The following is an 18254-nucleotide window of genomic DNA, read 5'->3' as shown; positions in this document are numbered from 1 at the left end:
CAGCCGACCACCGTCTGATAGAGCGTAGCGAATGAAGTAGAAACCCGGACGGACATAGATAATATCAAGAAAGAAAGACTCTTCAGTTACAGAGTCGAGTCAGCTGGAGTCGGTGAGAGATGTGTGTCTGAGGGAAGGAGAGTTGGTTACCCTGTTGGGCTTGGCTCCGCGCATTGTTTGTGCCCCGTGTTTACGCTGCACCTGTTTGGGTTTAGCGCCAAGCTGCCTTGTTACCTTATCGATAAGCTTATCTTCCTCCGTTCGACGTTTCTCTACTTTGCTCTTTTCTATCAGTTATTGATCATATGCTGAGCCATTGTTCAACGTGTTTTCCATAGCTTTTTACAAGTACACACTATACAAGCATCGTATCCTATCCCGGTTGAGCACGGCGCTACAACCAGACACCATGAGAAACATGAAAAGAACGCAAACTCAAAAATAGGGACCGAACAGATGCCAAATGGCACATGAGGCAGCGATGCGACAATCGGGTCTTGCAATACGAACCTCGTGCCATTGGAAACTTGCATCTCATGCTTGAATCAAGACGTGTGATGCGTGGAGTATATCGCCTAGTCGATTGACCAGAAGGAAATACGCATCTGGTGGATGTTCTGGGAAAAAATAACTTGGCACTTGCCCCTTTTGATACCCAATCTCTGGTAATGCAACGTCCCATCCTCAATGAAATCATTAAGAGACATCCAGTTCTTTGGATTACCCTGAATTGATCCTAATATCCCGACGTCTCCCGGGTTTGTAGCATCCGCTTGCAGAGTGTATATCCAAATACGGTAATGGTCCACATTCCGCAGACCGCGATTGAACCAATTATACCTAGGAAGTTGTCTATATCTCACACTCACCCCTCAAAATGGTAGGGATTTCCAGTAGCTACCTGGTGGTAAGTTGTTACTTATCAGAGATTCAAGCTCATCTCGTGTTGCAAGTCACCCCATGCATATCTGGCTGTGCACGAAGCAAATCATCCCTTCTTCAACTACTCCAAGGCTATGTAATTGGGCCACGGCTGCAAGGTCCATATTGATGCGATTTCTCCTACATTGTAGAAACTTCCTCGGGCTCGTGTGTAGCTTAAAAAAAATCAACGAGGTCTTTCGCTGAATACTCGTGGCGGGACCATTAAATATTCCCTGTTTCAAAGTTGGTTGGCATGCAAGGCCTGAGACTATGTAAGTTTAAGTACCTCGCACGAAGGGAAGAGTCCGCTCTTTCATGCATTCTGAAATGGTCATCGACGTCATATATTCAGGAAACTAGCTTTTGAATCGATCTCTGGGGAATTCGAGTCGAAAACGGCCTCTCATCGTTGCATGTAAGGAGATGGCCTCTCTACTTTGCGCTGCAGCTTGCATGAACCGACATAAACTGGCACCAATGCATGGGGATCAGGTGGTAAGTGAAGATACCGCACAAAGAAATGCAGGTCTTATAAGTCATGCAGGAAAGGGTCATTTTTTTGTCGCGAAAATGGTAATATTGAGGAGAAATATGCAACTAGGGCTACGGAATTACACGTGACATCAGTGTTGTTCTGGTGTATTTTCATTGTAATTACGGAATGAATACCTGATGAAGCGGCAATTAGGGATGTATTAATTACCATATCTTTACGCCAGGGGAAATTCTCCCTGGTAACGATAACCCTATCAGTCCAGACTGACATTTCCGCAAGCGGATTTTTACGATATTTCCTCACAATCAATGATCTGCAATCCGCTCTAGCTTCAACTCATGCTGTTTTCCTCGGTCTATTGTCCTGATCTTCTCAAGTCAAGCATAGTGATCTACCTAAAGCTCCATGTGGCAGACTATGCAGCCATCACGGTTGTGGCTGCGGGTAAGAGCACAATCCATAAGATTGCCAGTATTAAAATCGATCTGGGCCTTCGAAGTGGTGTGGATGGGTCAGCGGTCTGCCTTTCCTTGCTCTTGTGGCTCTGTCATCGTAACGGTGGTATCTAGTAGCTTGATGTTATCCACTTCGCCGCAAATCGGACCTGCGCTTAAGGGCTTTCTGGGGGGCCTTTCCTGTCACTGACTTTCTGACTTTCCTGATTCAGATACACATGTCTTTTCACATGACTCAAACAGGATAAACCCCAATTATATAATCTAGTCTAAGGACTTAATGAATCGTTAACTTGACGTTACCGCTTGCAACTTTGTCCGAGTAACGTCATAGATATTTTTCTTGATTTCTAACCAGATGTATCCATACATTATGGGTAGAACATAAAGACCTACTACGCTAAACTTGAAACAAAGGGAAATATTTCCAGGTTCAAACCAAACCCTTGCTTCCGAGGTGTTCGTCCAGGGTCTCTATCATCAACCTCCTTCGACGAACAAGAAGTCAACTGCTTGAACAACTAGCAACGACAGAGATCTGCATTCATTATCGACAAAGTTACGGGGTTTTTCAAACATTTTCACAGAAGAGCCGGGATGGGCTCGACAAGCTGGGCCTATGCCTATGTCTTCGGCGACCAGACGAGCGAGTTCGATTCTGGTCTTCGACGTCTACTCCAAGACAAAGGCAACAGTTTCGTGACATCTTTCCTAGAGAGATGCTCATTTGCTTTGCGTCACGAAGTGACACAGCTGCCACCTTCTGATCGTCGGAAATTCCCTCGCTTCACCAGCATCGTCAGTCTACTTTCCAGATATCGCGAGTTGGGTCCCAATCCTGCTCTGGAAAGTGCCTTGACTACCCTCTATCAGCTAGCTTCCTTTATCAGGTGAGAAGATTACTACTTTATTGACTATAAGTCTAATTTAACTAACGGATAATAGTTACTATGGTGATGGAGGCCAAGTTTACCCTGTAGGCTCACAAAGCCACGTTATTGGGCTTTGTACCGGCCTACTCGCATCTGCAGCAATAGCCTCGTCCAGAACTATCGGAGAGCTAGTCCCGCTTGCTGTTGAAGCCGTTGTCGTTGCTCTCAGGCTTGGACTGTGCGCCTATAAAGTTCGTGACTACGTCGGCCAATATAGCGGTCAGTCCCAGAGCTGGTCTGCTGTAATCTCCGGCATCAGTGAGGAAAAGGCACTTTCTATTATAGCCGAGTTTTCCACCAAAAAGGTATGTTTTGTGCAATTTTTGGTCCACAACTCTGATTATTAATAATTTTAGGATATTTCCCCTTCATCTCGTCCTTATGTCAGCGCCGTCAGCTACAATGGTTTAACCATCAGTGCACCGCCTCCTGTCCTTGAAGAGTTCATTGACTCTGAATTAGCAAAGAGCGCCAAACCACTCAGAGTAGCCGTTCATGCTCCTTTTCACGCCCCTCATCTTTATGTAAAGGAAGACGTAGACTGGGTTCTGAAAACTAAAAATAGTGGCTCATTCAACGGATACGCCTGTCGCATTCCGGTTCTGTCAAGTACCACCGGCCGAGAGATTGCTGCAGACAACTTTGAGGACCTGCTGAGGGTTGCTGTTGAAGAGATTCTTCTTAAGCAGCTTCGCTGGGATAAAGTCCTCGATAGCTACTCATCCATTGCCAAATGTTCGTTCATCTCGACAGCTACAATATTCCCCGTCGCAACCTCAGCCACCACAGGACTAGTCTCTGCATTGAAACGTGCCGGAGTTTCTGAAGTCCTTCTGGAAAATGCTCTTCTCGACTCACCAAAGACCGACAATTTCCAGAGTACAACAGGCAGAGCCGAACAGTCAAAGATCGCCATCATCGGTCTATCCGGAAGATTTCCAGACGCACCAAGCCCTGAACATTTCTGGAATCTCCTCTACCAGGGTCTTGATGTCCACAGAGAGGTGCCTCCTGATAGATGGAACTGGAAAACGCATGTCGATCTTACGGGCAAGAAGAGGAATACCAGTCAAGTGCCTTACGGTTGTTGGATTCCTGAGCCTGGTCTTTTCGATCCTCGATTCTTCAACATGTCACCCAGGGAGGCGCTTCAAGCGGATCCAGGCCAGCGACTGGCACTAGTTACTGCTTATGAAGCATTGGAGATGGCAGGGTTTGTTCCTGACTCGACGCCTTCTACACAAAAAGATCGGGTTGGAATCTTCTACGGCATGACTAGCGATGATTATCGTGAAATCAACAGCGGTCAGGACATTGACACATACTTTATTCCTGGCGGCAATCGTGCTTTCACACCCGGTCGCATCAATTATCACTTCAAATTTAGTGGACCGAGCGTCAGCGTGGATACTGCATGCTCATCAAGTCTATCTGCAATCCATATGGCTTGCAATGCATTGTGGAAAAATGATTGTGATACCGCTATTGCTGGAGGTACCAACGTCCTGACAAACCCCGACAACCATGCCGGTCTTGACCGCGGTCACTTCCTTTCTCGCACAGGAAACTGCAACACGTTTGATGATGCAGCTGATGGCTATTGTCGTGCGGATGGTGTAGGCACCGTTGTTCTCAAGCGACTTGAAGATGCGATTGCAGACAACGACCCAATCCAGGCTGTAATTGCGGGAGCCTACACAAATCATTCAGCCGAAGCTGTGTCAATGACACGGCCTCATTCTGGTGCTCAGGCATTCATCTTTGACAAACTTCTCAATGAAGCTGGTGTTCACCCCAACGACGTCAGCTACATTGAGATGCATGGAACCGGCACACAGGCTGGTGATGCAGTCGAGATGACATCGGTTCTTGATACTTTTGCTCCCGATCATGGTCGAAAGCCCGAGCAAACCCTCCACATCGGATCAGCAAAGTCAAACATCGGCCATGGAGAATCTGCATCAGGTGTTACTGCTTTGATCAAGGTGTTAATGATGATGCGCAAAAGCACAATTCCACCACACTGTGGTATCAAGACAAAGATCAACCACAACTTTCCTACTGATCTCAAGGAACGCAACGTACACATTGCTTTCAAGCCCACTTCTTGGGTAAAACCAGGGTCAGGGCTACGCAGATCCTTCATCAACAATTTCTCTGCAGCCGGTGGCAACACTGCCTTGCTTGTAGAAGATGCTCCAGATTGTCTTGTTGATTCTGCTGTTGTCGATCCACGGTCAACATACTCAGTTGCAGTCTCGGCGAGATGTCAAGCCTCGCTGAAGAACAATATAAACAACCTAGTTGACTGGATCAGCAAAAACTCTTCCGACATGAAGGAGAATGAGTTTTTAGCCAAGTTGTCATATACTACTACTGCTCGACGCCTCCACCACCCTTTCCGCATCATGGTCTCTGGTACCAAAGTGTCCGAGGTGCAAGAAGCTCTTCGTGCAGCAGCCAGCAGGGAACCTATTAGCCCAGCTCCATCTGTTGCACCAAGTGTCGGCTTCATCTTCACCGGACAAGGAGCACAATACGCTGGCATGGGAAAACAATTCTTCGAGAGCTTCTCACAATTCCGCTCTGATATCCTACGTTTCAACGGAATTGCTCAGAGCCAAGGATTTCCATCTTTTCTACCATTGATCGATGGCAGTATGCCGATTGAAGAGATGAGCCCTGTGATTACGCAGTTGGGAACAACTTGTTTGCAGATGGCATTGGCAAATCTATGGGCCTCGTGGGAGACTCGTCCTACGTTTGTCATGGGCCATAGCCTCGGGGAGTACGCTGCTCTCTATGTCTCCGGAACGTTGACGGCTTTTGATACAATTTATCTATGCGGTCGTCGTGCCCAGCTCTTAGAAGGGAAGTGCAAGGTTGGAACTCATGCAATGCTGGCAGTACGATCAGCCTTGAGTGAGATCACTCCTTTCCTGAACCCAGGAATTCACGAAGTCGCTTGTATCAATGCTCCTGGCGAGACTGTCATCAGTGCTACTTCCCAAAATATCGATGCTCTTTCCGAACAACTTGTTGCTGCTGGAATAAAAGTCACCAAATTGAAAGTGCCCTTTGCATTCCACTCCTCTCAGGTTGAACCAATTCTCGAGGAGCTTACCAACGCGGCTAAAGGAGTCAAGTTCCACAAGCCTTCAATTCCTCTCGTGTCTCCCCTTTTGGGAGAGGTTATCAACGAGAGGAACTATGAGCAGCTTGGTGGCAAGTATCTCAGTCGTCATTGCCGGGAGACAGTCAACTTTCTTGCAGCAATTGAAGCTTCCCGACATGCTAAGCTTATGAGCGACAAGACAGTATGGATTGAGATTGGTTCTCACACAATTTGCTCTGGTATGATCAAATCTACTCTTGGTCCACAGGCAAACACGGTTGCTTCGCTACGTAGAAACGAAGACTCGTGGAAGGTGCTTTGTCAAAGCTTGTCAGCTGTATACCTCGCTGGTATTAATGTACAGTGGAAGGAGTATCACCAGGATTTCAAGTCAAGTCATGAAGTTCTTCACCTGCCAGCATACTGCTGGGAAAACAAGAACTACTGGCTATATTACAAGAATGACTTCTGTTTGACCAAGGGTGGCGACCCAGTGCCTCAGATTTCCAACACTGCGCCTTCCCGTCTCACCATATCGGCCCAGAAGGTAGTCGAAAGTATTGGTGACGCAAGTAAAGCAACCGTCATTACTGAGACTGACATTTCCGATCCAGACCTGTGTCCTGTTATCCTGGGTCATAAGGTCAACGGAACACCTCTTTGTCCCTCCTCGCTATACGCCGATATCGCTCAGACGCTGGCAGAGTACCTGATTGACAACTTCAAGCCTGAGCTCAAAGGAGTTGGCCTGGATGTTGCTGACATGGCTGTTCCAAAGCCTCTGATTTACAAAAACGCGGGACCTCAACTTTTCCGGGCAGCCGCCACTGCTGATTGGGATGCCAGACAGGTCTCCATGCAGATCTACTCTGTCACTCCTGAAGGCAGGAAGATGACAGACCACGCAAGTTGCATCATAAAGTTCTTCGATACTAAGGCTGCACGAGAGGAATGGAAGCGCAATGCATACCTCATTCAACGAAGCGTCGACCGGCTGTTCGAAAGTGCGGCCAACGGCGATAGCAACAAACTTGGCCCTGGAATGGTTTACAAGCTGTTCGGCGCTCTGGTCGATTATGACAAGAACTACAAGTCTATGCGAGAAGTTATCTTGGATAGTGAGAATTATGAGGCCACTGCTCTAGTCAAGTTCCAGGCTGAAGCGGCCAACTTCCACCGCAATCCGTTTTGGATTGATAGCATTGGTCATATTACTGGATTCACTATGAACGCAAACGATGCTACTGACTCGGCCAATTTCGTTTATGTCAACCACGGCTGGGATTCTATGCGCTGTGCTACCAAGTTCTCTGCCGATGCTACATATCGCACTTATGTGAGGATGCAGCAATGGCAGGGCACCATCTATTCCGGTGACGTTTATGTCTTTGAAAAAGATGAGATCATAGCTGTATATGGAGGCGTCAAGGTAAGCTTCCTTCTCTTTAAAGTAATGAACCGAAATTATGGCATACAGAGATGCTAACTTTTGATGCAACAGTTCCAAGGAGTGCCCCGCAAGATTCTCAACACTGTCCTGCCTCCACCAAGCGGTGCTCAGGCAACCAAGCTGGCGGCCAAGAGTAGTGTTCCTGCTCCTGTTGCTGTGCCCAAAACTAAGCCTATCGCGAAGGCAGTCAAACCTACTGTACCAAAGTCTTCTGCTCCCAGTCTTCTTGTTCAAGCTTTTAAGATATTGGCTGGCGAGGTTGGTTTGTCCGAAGCAGAGCTTTCAGATGACCTTGTCTTTTCTGACTACGGAGTGGACTCTCTTCTGGCCTTGACAATTACTGGTAAATTCCGCGAACAGCTTAACCTTGACTTTGAGTCTAGTATCTTCATGGACTACCCAACTGTCAAAGACTTCAAGGGGCTTTTGATGCAGTCACTGGACAGCGGCGAATCTTCCTCAGAGTCATCTGTCTTTGATGATTCTGCATCAAATTCAGAGCCACCTACCCCTGGGACTCCTGGAGATTTCGCTCCGCACATGAAGGCTGCCCCGTCTGCAGGAGAAGACAAGACTCTGGCTACCATTCGCCAAACTCTCATCGATGAGATCGGTGTGTCTGCAGAGGAGTTGACTAACGAGGTAAATCTCGCTGAGATGGGCATGGATTCCTTACTCTCGTTGACTGTGCTTGGGAGAATACGGGAGGAACTGGGTTTGGACTTGCCTTCCGACTTTTTTATTGAGAACCCTACGATGGGCCAAGTCGAAGAAACTCTTGACTTGAAGCCAAAAGCTCCTGTACAACAGTCGAAGCCAGCCGTGTTGTCTACTCCAGCACCCTTATTGCAGCCGGAGGAGTTGACTTCCAAGCTCAACCACCCTCCAGCTACGTCTATCCTACTGCAGGGAAGTCCCAAGACGGCTACACATACGCTGTTCCTCTTCCCTGATGGCTCTGGCTCGTCAACTTCATATGCGACCATTCCCAAGATTTCTCCCGATGTCTGCGTTTATGGATTGAATTGTCCTTACATGAAGACTCCGGAGAAACTCAACTGCGCCCTTCAGGACCTCACTGCCTCGTACGTTACTGAGATCCGTCGTCGCCAGCCAAAGGGGCCATATAACGTGGGTGGATGGTCCGCCGGAGGAATCTGCGCCTACGATGCGGTCCGCCAGCTTGTTGTCGAGCAGGGTGAAACAGTTGAGAGGATTTTCTTCCTCGACTCGCCATTCCCCATCGGTCTTGAGAAACTGCCTCCAAGACTGTATAGGTTCTTCGACGACATGAAAATCTTCGGCGATGGCAAGACACCCCCACCCAAATGGCTTCTGCCACATTTCCTCGCATTCATTGATGCGCTCGACCTGTACAGGGCCGTTCCCTTCCCGATCAACGACCCCAAGTACGAAAGCCGCCTCCCCAAGGCTTATCTCATCTGGGCCAAGGATGGAGTTTGCGGTAAGCTGGGAGATCCCCGCCCTGCACCATCCGAGGACGGAAGCCGTGACCCTAGAGAAATGCTTTGGCTCCTCAATGATCGTACCGACTTTGGCCCGAATGGCTGGGATACCTTGGTTGGTAAGAACAAGGTCGCATCAATCGAAGCTTTGCATGAGGCAAACCATTTCACAATGATGGATGGTATCAAAGCAAGTGGTCTGTCTAGCTTTATCAAGAAAGCTTTCTAAAAAATGTTCGTCCTATAGATTTGTATTTTCTTTTTCTCCTTCACTCTTTTCATCATCTCATTTTGAATGGCGATTTTTATGTTTTTTTTCTTTTTCGGGTATACCTTTCTCACATCTGTTTTGATGTCATTCCTTTTCATATATGCACTTGTGATCTTGATATCTGCTTATTGTTTCCAAATTGAATGTGTTGAAAGGTCATATCATGGATTATACGGGAGTTTAGGTATTGGGTATATAATATTTCTAGTAAATCTATTTGTTGTAGCTTATGTATAAGCTAACGTATATGCTAAGTGAATCGACAGCGTATGTGCCTCTAAGATTCTAAATTAAGTACTGTCTTGGAAATATGTAGTCAAGTAGTATCTCCCTAGGTAAGTACTTATATTATAATGTATATAGCTAGTTACATATGTAGATGTCAGTTTATCCTCAGCACACGCAGGATTGGGGGAAAGGCCTGCGAATCGAGCGTTAGGCATGTTTACAACAAACAAAGGGGGTGGGTGCTGCATTCCGAAGGGTGCATTCCGTCGCACCGAAGCACGGAGACCGTGATGCTAGATGCTAGGGGGCCGAGGTGCGCGTCTTGACGTTCCGATACTAAGATATAAAACTCATAGAATAAATATCCACAGGGAGTTCTTTGGTATCACTACTACCTTAACCTGCTCCAGCCAAACCATAAAAGAAAACGTCATCTCTCTTCATCTTCGGTCACATGGCAGCAATACACCCTTCTCATTATGAAAAACCACCCCGCAGAAACTATAGTTATTATTTTAGTAGCCTATATACGATTTTAAAGCTGAAGCAATACTACTTACTAGACTTTTTCCCCTTCACGCCCTGAATAAAGAACCCTATACATCCCAGGGGGTCCACCATGATATGTTCCTGATGCAAAAATAGGATATTCATTCAAGTATCGACCGGTGCACTGGATCTCTCCAGGTGATCCATGATATGTATGGGGATAATTTCCTTATTATTAATACTAGGCGTTAGTAGCCACACTTTGCAAGACGAGATTATTTGGCTGGGCTTAGCCTCAGGCTCAAAAACAGCCCCTATAATCTCATTCTTAATTTTCGATTGAGTGAAATGAACACTTCCACCTCCTCCTCTACCTATATGATGTTAGTTTTATTTTGGAATAATAATTTGCATAAATGTTGCTCATACGTGGACATAGGTATTGACTCCGGGCTGTAAAAGTACCCCACTGGACATCAAACGCCTGTATGATAATTGGTAAGATAAGAAATATCTCAAATGGAAGTCTCATTGTGGCCTACGCAAGGAAGTGGTATATAAGACTGGATGAAATAAACTGTTATAGAGAAAAGCTGATAGTAGGAGGTTTGAGGACGCCTACTTATAGGAGGACTAGTGGGTTTTTATAAGTATAAGTACTTCTTTGTGTCAAATATCCATAATGGCACTGTAAGCTAAGATCTACAGGTATCACCGTATCCATGGATATTCGCTTCTTAAGTTCTAAATCACTCTTCATCCTGCAGATTGGATATTGACGATGCCCGAACCGTTGTATTGCTGACGAGCGAGGTGTGCTTGTATAAAAGAAATGTCAAGCATGTGAAATAGGAGAAAGAAAGAGAAGGATGCTCCAGGCTAAATCCTCCATCAAATACCCCTCCATCAGGCGCCTAATCCGGCAACTGTAGAGTTTCTGAGAACTCCTATCCAGGTTCTCCAAACTGGCTTCTTGAGGGATGTGCGGCTGCATCGAACCAACAGGCCCTCACTTTCATACTATGGAGTATGATAAGAAGCCGGTGTGGATGCAACATAATGTCTTTTAAGGCCTCCGGGAGAGCTTGGAGATGGAAGAGCTCTTACACATGCTTGCTGCAGCTGCCAGTAGATAATGCCCCTCCGTATCCTAAGAGGCAACGGAACGGAAACCCCAATGTTCTGGATAACTCCTGAAAGTGGGAATACCGATCCATGGAAACTAGTTTATCTCAGTGCCTCAGACTACTCGCTGCGTAGAATTCTCCGCAGGAGAGTCTGAGGACAAATGTTCCATATTTTGTATCTAAAACCTCTCCAGATTTCGGACCCGGCCTCTTTCATTTAGATTTCCTCAGCAACAACACCCTAAATAAAAATTGTGTATCACTGGAGTTTAAAGAAATTGATTTATCTATCGAATATCACTATTTTTATTGGCTAAAACGTACATTTGTGGGCGCTGTCGCCGAAAAACATGATTTTGGACTCAACTTTGCAAACCGGAAATGCAGCGCTCTGATTGGCTACGGGAGTTATTGAAACTGTAGAACTGAAGCCCTAAGAACATATACCTACACCACTTGGAATCCCACGTCAATGTCTACTTGTTGAACGGTTATGTTGTTTGAACGAGTACAAATACTCCTTTCTCATTGGCTGCTGAAACTGTAGAAGATGTTGATATTATAAAAACTGTGAAATAAATCATTGCATTGTTCAAGGATTGGCGAATCCCCATTGCATCGTCGTTGTCGTTCTCAACCCCAATTGCATCGTCGTCGTCCCCAGCCGCCAGACGTACTAACAAACCGGACCCGCTCTAAGGTATGAATATCCTCCATCTCCCCCAGATCTCTTCTTCTCTTCTTCCTTCTTACAACTACTCTTCCACCGTCGAGAATCTGCCTACCTGCTGCCGCCGCTACTACCACTGCTGCTCCTGCCACCACCCCACCACCTGCCACCACCACCGCTGTCATCATCGCCGCCAGTATGCCCGCCATACTCGCCGTCGTCAAATCCGTCGCTGCGGCCATGCCCGGCGTCGTCAATGACGCCATCCCCGTTCTCAAGAACATCTTGGAGTTCTTGACTCTCATCAAGGATATTCTCGACGTCGTCAAAGACATCGTCGGCATCGTCAAAGCCATCAGGGGCCAACAACCCCAATGGGGCCAGCAAGTGAGTACTATCCCCGACACCCCATCGTCCACACTATTTACTAATTGTCATATCAGGGCTCTCAAGATCGATGGAAAAGTCGATTCTTTTCTCGGCTTTCCCCACGTCGAATCTCCAGTAAGTATATCCCTTGGTTTATTATTGTTATAACGATAGGTTGACTCTTTATATCAGCTGTTCGAACTTCATTTTCCAATTCGGGGTTGCGTTGGGGCATTTCGGTTGTTAGTGGGGCTGAGGCTTTCATATTAATGCTTCGCTGCTTTCTCTTTCTATTCTCTTTAGTATCAATCAAAAAGAAATTCTCATCTCTTCAAACTAATTGGCGGCGGAAACTGCAGGGAGCTGTAGAAGATGTAGGTATAGCTAGTACGGAAGCCTTTAGGATATATCTTGTATGATTATAGCCACCTAATTGGCTACGGAAACTACAGGGAGCTGTAGAAGATATAGAAAGGGCTGGTGACCTAATCTATGTTATCTAAAAATGTGTCATAGGTATCTAACCCCTTATAGATCTCCTCAGCATACGCTCTAATGCCCGCGCGATCGTTGATATTGCTCTCGATCTCTGCTGCCTGCGCTAATGGATCGGTCCTAGGATCGTTAGCACCTTTGAATGCAGTCATATTGTCGGATTCTATAAAAACGGCATTGAAGTGCTTGATTTTCTCTTCAAGTTTCCACAGTCCGTCTCCACGAATATTAGGAGAGTCGTAATAGGTTGAAGGATCTCGTAGTAGGCTTCCCGTTTAAGGATGGTTATACCTATTAGCAGCAAGCTTTTGAGACAGACTATGTATTTCATTACGAAGACTGGCCCTAGTATGCTCTCCGGAGTTAGGTTTCCCAAATCCTCGTTCGAGGGAGAATCGTTAATCCCTGTAATATTTTCCCAGTGAACAAACCCGATCAAAAGTTGTCATCCATGTATGTACCGAATTCTTATGATTCTTTATATCAATAGAATAGGCTGCATTTAGATGTTCTAATGCTAAGTCAATTGGCTTGAATATATTATCATCTCCAATCCAATTGACTAAACCAGAAGCTAAAATAGCTGTCTGTAGATCTGGTTCATTTATACTAGTAAGATTCCAACGATAATAAAGCATTTCTTGCACATAGTTTGTTTGCTTGCCGCCAATGAAGTTAATAATAATTGGATCAACAAGGCGTCGTATAAGACCAATATCGCCATGTTTTATAGCTAGACATAGTGTAAGGAATAGTTCGATTTGCTGGAGGAAGCGGTACATGGTACGGAACTTAATATCAACCACAGGACCCTTAGGCTTGTCACTCTGTGTAGTATTAAATTCAATATTAATATGGTCATCTTCATCATCATCCTTCTCCTAGTATTAATATGTAAATACAATATTATAAACCTTATTAATAAGACTCAAGAACTTATCTGGTCCTAAGCCTGTAATCACTTTTCCCAACTCCTTACTATTCTCACGATTAGCGTTACTCAACTCTGCAAGAAGCCCTGTTTCTTCTAAAGCAGTGTTAAAAAGCATCACAATTCGGGCATGGAAACCAATCATGATCAATGGCTCGAATATATGAAATTTCGATGAACTGGCAGCTGGTAGAGTCCGACCTAGAAAACCGGCATCCCTTTTAAGGGTATGAAGAGTCTTCTTATCGCCTCCACTATAATATGTTTTTAAAATAGTATTTAAAATATTCATCAGAATATGAAACCAAGCAGGGATACCTAATATCCACTGACGCCGATCAAAGTTTCTGATTACTTCAGCCTGCTTAGTTTAAACACTCTGAAGACGATGTATAGTCATCTAGTCACCATGTATTAACCATAGTCGTGTGGCAAAATCGTCTAAGAGCCGGATTATCGAGCCAGTCAAGGGAATCATCAGGAGTTTGATTAGCGGGCTGGTTAGGAAAATTATTATCCGCTTGTTCACTAGGCCAGTCAGGGACGGGGAGATGCAGGTATTTGATAAATATATCTTCATAGACCCCGTATGTACCTGCGATTGTTCCTTCATTATAATATATAGCCGGAAGTTGCCGAAAGTCAGTTTTTGTGGCTCTAAGTCGTTCAATTTCGGGCATTATAGGTTTGCGATCTTAGTGATCCTTGAATATTGTCTGAATAGCCTCTGGGTGTAGTATTTCTAATGAACTTGTGATAATGAATTGGCAAATCTGATGTCTATATTCATCCACTTACCTAAGCGATGGTGAATTATAGACTTCGGAGAAATCGAGCGGTATTGTAGGATTATGCATGTCTTGTCGCAACCCTTTATCCTTTATCTGTGGACAAGTAACTATACTTACAGTCGTCAAGTTTATGAATTTTGATCGGTTTTCAATAGTCTCGTCACGCTTTGTATCCATGAAATTCATATTGTCATATGCGATCACACATTGCCGATTCCGTCCGAACTCGCCGAGTCGTGACTGGAAGATATTAACTATTATTCTTTAGTAATATTATTGGCTGCTGGGGCTTGCTAGCTATACCTTCTCTTTCTCTGTAATCGAGTTAACATAGCGTATAATCTGCTTATAGCTATAACAGATACCTAACCCAGAGAGAAAATCTAAACTACGCCTTTTAGTTCCCAGTCCATGGAGATATAAACCGATATGAGTTGGTAGGTAATTAGACTTCTTCCTCTGCCTTGAAAATTTAATGAGAGTTGTAGCAAAGTATTGTCGCCAAAGGATATTATGTTTCTTATGTTTTCGCTACGAATGATAACTCTGTTTTCTGGAGCTATTACTTAGCAAAGCATCTGTGATTCGACTCTATATAAAAGCTCTTTCAGTCAACGTGCGATCAATCTCCTTGAAATCCAATTACTCAACATCAGAATGCATATCGAATATGCCAAAGTATTTGCAACCGTTTAGCGAATCCAATTCTTTTTTTTTATAATCTATATTATAGGTTCAGGACTTAGTTGTAGCGTAATATATAGATTGTCGTATATTCTCCGTCGTTGCTGTTGACTAAAGACTTTGTAGGATTTGTGAATAGATTTAGTCTCGACTGGGTATATCGCCTTAAAAGTGTGACAAATACAGTTATAAATCCCTCAACAGACTAATATAAGCCTTCTATAAATTCCAAAGTTTCTCGTAGGCGACGTCGGTTGTAGACTTTTTGCGAGGGTGCTTTAGAAGAACTGGAAGATATAGCATTTTCCATAACTGTATCTCTATTGCCATTAGCATTTATAAATAATGTACTATTCTCGTCGTCTTCTTTATCGTCCCAAATCACAGTATTAGCTAGATCACTGGGTACTGGTGAAAGAGGTGAGGTTAGAATTGAATCAGCCATCTCACTAGGTGCTAATGAAGAAGGTGATGTCAGAATCGACGCGACTATGGTAGTTGATAATGGTGTTATACACGCATTGATGTGTAGATACCGAGTTTCTGTGGTTCAAACCACCATTATTCATTTTCGAAAATTTGAAATGCTGGCCTGTGATTACATAGTTCTAGCCTCTCCACACTTCTACGCGATCCACGCGTTCCAGAGCTAATAGGAATGACCTCTTTCTGAATTCAGCTAATAAGATGGCTTAGCTACTAAGGGACACAATATACGCCAAGAACTGAGGTTGAACTTTAAGCACTGCGAGATTTATTTAGTTAACTAGCATATTTATAAATTTAATAATACATAGTAGTGGCCAGATGGAAAGAATCCTGACCGGTACTTACTATTAAATCACTTCAATATAGTATAGAATTTAATAATAAGCTATACAGATCTACAAGACATTGTCCATTAACCTATTATATTCGATGACCTTATATAGTGGGTTGAGGATAGTATTGTATACCTGTCCGTTGTGCGGCGCTACTTCAATGAGTGAGTGAGTGCACTGGGCCACTAGCAACTTTTTTTTACGATTCCAAATCTCATTCTTGTTTTTGAAATAATTGGAATGCTGGCCTGTGATTATGCATTCTAGACACTTCTACATTATCCACACGTTCCGCAACCAATCATATTTCGCTATCTCTGACGGTAGCCAATCAAGTTGTCACACTACCCGGAACTAGATATACGCCAAGAACTCGGGTCGAATTCTGAACATTCCGAAATTAATTTAAATACGTACAATAACTAAGCAGTTCAACTTGCTCAACAACATCAACCTAAGCTATAAAGATCTACAGTGTCATTGTCCACTACATTGCTATTGAGCTTCAAATCATTTCAGACGTCTTGGCTTGGTCGCAGAAAGAAATGTTAATAACATTGTTTGGATGGAACGTGTTGAATAAAAATCTTGGTCGGTGAGAAGATTGATAAGTCGGCGGTTTAGAAACTCGGTGTGGATTTTGAAATAAAGTAGTTAAATGCAGGCCTGCAATCACGTGCTCAAATTCTCTACTTCTAACTTACTACGTAGTATAAGATATACAAGTCCCGTAGCTAGTTAAGTTAACTAGTTAACGCAACTGCCAACATCATAACGTTAAGTCAACACATCGCAGAATTCAAGAGTCACTGGAGCATGTTTTGCTACTTAAGAAATCGTTATTTTAACATAATCTCGATGAAAGTGTGTATCAATTGTTGCAATATGATAATTGATATGATATAATAATAGGCAACACGACATGGAATATATAAAACAGAAGAATCATCCCTTTACTCCAGCAATATATATATATCCACCCCTTCCGACCACTGTTAATCATATGTCATATGTATTGATCTCGCCTCCTATAACACGATATTTGCTCACCGACTCATCCATCGTCCGACTGCAGTCATCTGCGGTCGCTGATGGTACCGAACTTGCGCCATTTTTTGTGTCTATGGTAATAGTTCGCGATATAGCTTCGAACGCGTCTTTTAATGTTCTAGTTAGTCGAAAGTTGCTGCGAGATCTTGTCGTATCTTTGGTAACCATAGTATATCCTGAACGAAGGAGAGGCATCAAAGTTAGTAAAGGGAAAAGCTAATAAGGTTATTTAGAAGGAATATACATTCCTAAATCCTGTTCAATATCTCATATCTGGTTTAATGCCATGTCGATATTCACGTCTTCGCTCTAGCTACGACCGTAAGTCGCATTGACCGGGTGTCACCGCGTGGAGGCGCGAAGTCCGATTTCAACACCCCTGTCCCCCTCTTTCCAATGACTTCGATGCGATTGACCTGGCTGATTACGCCTCAATGAACTGAAACTTGCGATTGGGCCCGGGTCGGACACCTTAAGGGGTTCAGCATATACAGCCTACTAATTATTAAGGGCCTAGCGAAGCTTGCTCACGAAGAAACAGCCACAAGGGAATCCTCTCATGCAAACAAGGCAGAGAACCCGACTCTACAACTCATCGCCAAAGAAACCTATACTATAATACCAGTGCTCCCCAACCCAGGACCCGGACCACCTAGCCCTTTAGGTAGAATATACCGTGGCCGTTTTGGCGGAGAAGAGGGAGGCGTTTTTCTCCAATTTGGCTTTCGCTTTGATAGGCTATACCTATGGTTTCTAGGGTCTATATAATAGCAGGCACAAGCACTCCCTAGATTCTTTATCTGGCTTCTACCCTTTTCAATATAGACCTAGCACTCCAGATCCTTATCTTGATATCTAGTACACTTCTCTTCACCAAATGACTAGTTCCTAAGCTCTGTCTCTATAATCCGCCTAATGTTGCTGGAAATAAGGGGTTTTTTGGGATTTTCTCGTGTATAGGCGTACTACCATTTGCTAATCTCGTGTATGACATATAGGGCGTCAGTCTTGCGTCCTGATGTGGTCCAGGTCCACGGACAGTAAGGCTGATCGGCCACTTGAGCCCGGTCGAATACTGCCTGATCAGTGATGATTAAAGGCAGAAGCGCGGGAGGCAACGGAGAAATAAGAGGAGGAGGAGGAGCCACTGATAGGGTCGTTCTATATTGTTGTTAATATATCTGGAAATGACAGAGATCTTTAATATAGATTAACTTACTGGTCAGCGTGAAGAGGAAGAGCTGGTTTAAAGCCAAACGCTGCGGCCTCTTCGTTACTATTATTATCGTCGAATTCGTACATCGAGTCGATGAGACCCTGACTCATGGTAAGGCCATCTTACACCTCCTCTGAAAGAGGGGCTTCTACCACTTCTAGGGAAGTAGCTTCTACCACCTCTAGCGAAGTGGAAGAGGACAGCACCGATAGTAGCGAAGGTTAACTAAATACTATCAGTCTTATGTTTTTTTTAGAGATCGCTGGTAGTCGAT

General features: G+C 44.5%; 3 protein-coding genes across 3 annotated transcripts; 1 reads left to right on the top strand and 2 right to left on the bottom strand.

Moving 5' to 3' along the window:
- Positions 1 to 2472: 2472 nt before the first annotated feature.
- Positions 2473 to 9067, top strand: EYB26_004255 (uncharacterized protein; the record flags this gene model as incomplete). Its single annotated transcript, XM_054263549.1, has 4 exons — positions 2473 to 2765; positions 2821 to 3112; positions 3164 to 7351; positions 7424 to 9067. The coding sequence occupies 4 exons, from the start codon at positions 2473 to 2475 to the stop codon at positions 9065 to 9067; spliced, it is 6417 nt and encodes a 2138-aa protein (XP_054119524.1).
- A 2667-nt stretch (positions 9068 to 11734) lies between these two features.
- Positions 11735 to 12639, bottom strand: EYB26_004254 (uncharacterized protein; the record flags this gene model as incomplete). The annotated part of the gene is made up of 3 exons (XM_054263548.1): positions 11735 to 12043; positions 12195 to 12282; positions 12518 to 12639. 3 exons carry the CDS (start codon positions 12637 to 12639, stop codon positions 11735 to 11737), a joined length of 519 nt encoding a protein of 172 aa, XP_054119523.1.
- A 5090-nt stretch (positions 12640 to 17729) lies between these two features.
- On the bottom strand, positions 17730 to 18090 carry EYB26_004253 (uncharacterized protein; the record flags this gene model as incomplete). The annotated part of the gene is made up of 2 exons (XM_054263547.1): positions 17730 to 17925; positions 17984 to 18090. The coding sequence occupies 2 exons, from the start codon at positions 18088 to 18090 to the stop codon at positions 17730 to 17732; spliced, it is 303 nt and encodes a 100-aa protein (XP_054119522.1).
- Positions 18091 to 18254: the final 164 nt, after the last annotated feature.

The sequence above is a fragment of the Talaromyces marneffei genome, chromosome 3 (genome assembly GCF_009556855.1).
Source record: "Talaromyces marneffei chromosome 3, complete sequence".
Lineage (NCBI taxonomy): Eukaryota > Fungi > Ascomycota > Eurotiomycetes > Eurotiales > Trichocomaceae > Talaromyces > Talaromyces marneffei.
This window is presented reverse-complemented; position numbering and strand designations above follow the sequence as displayed.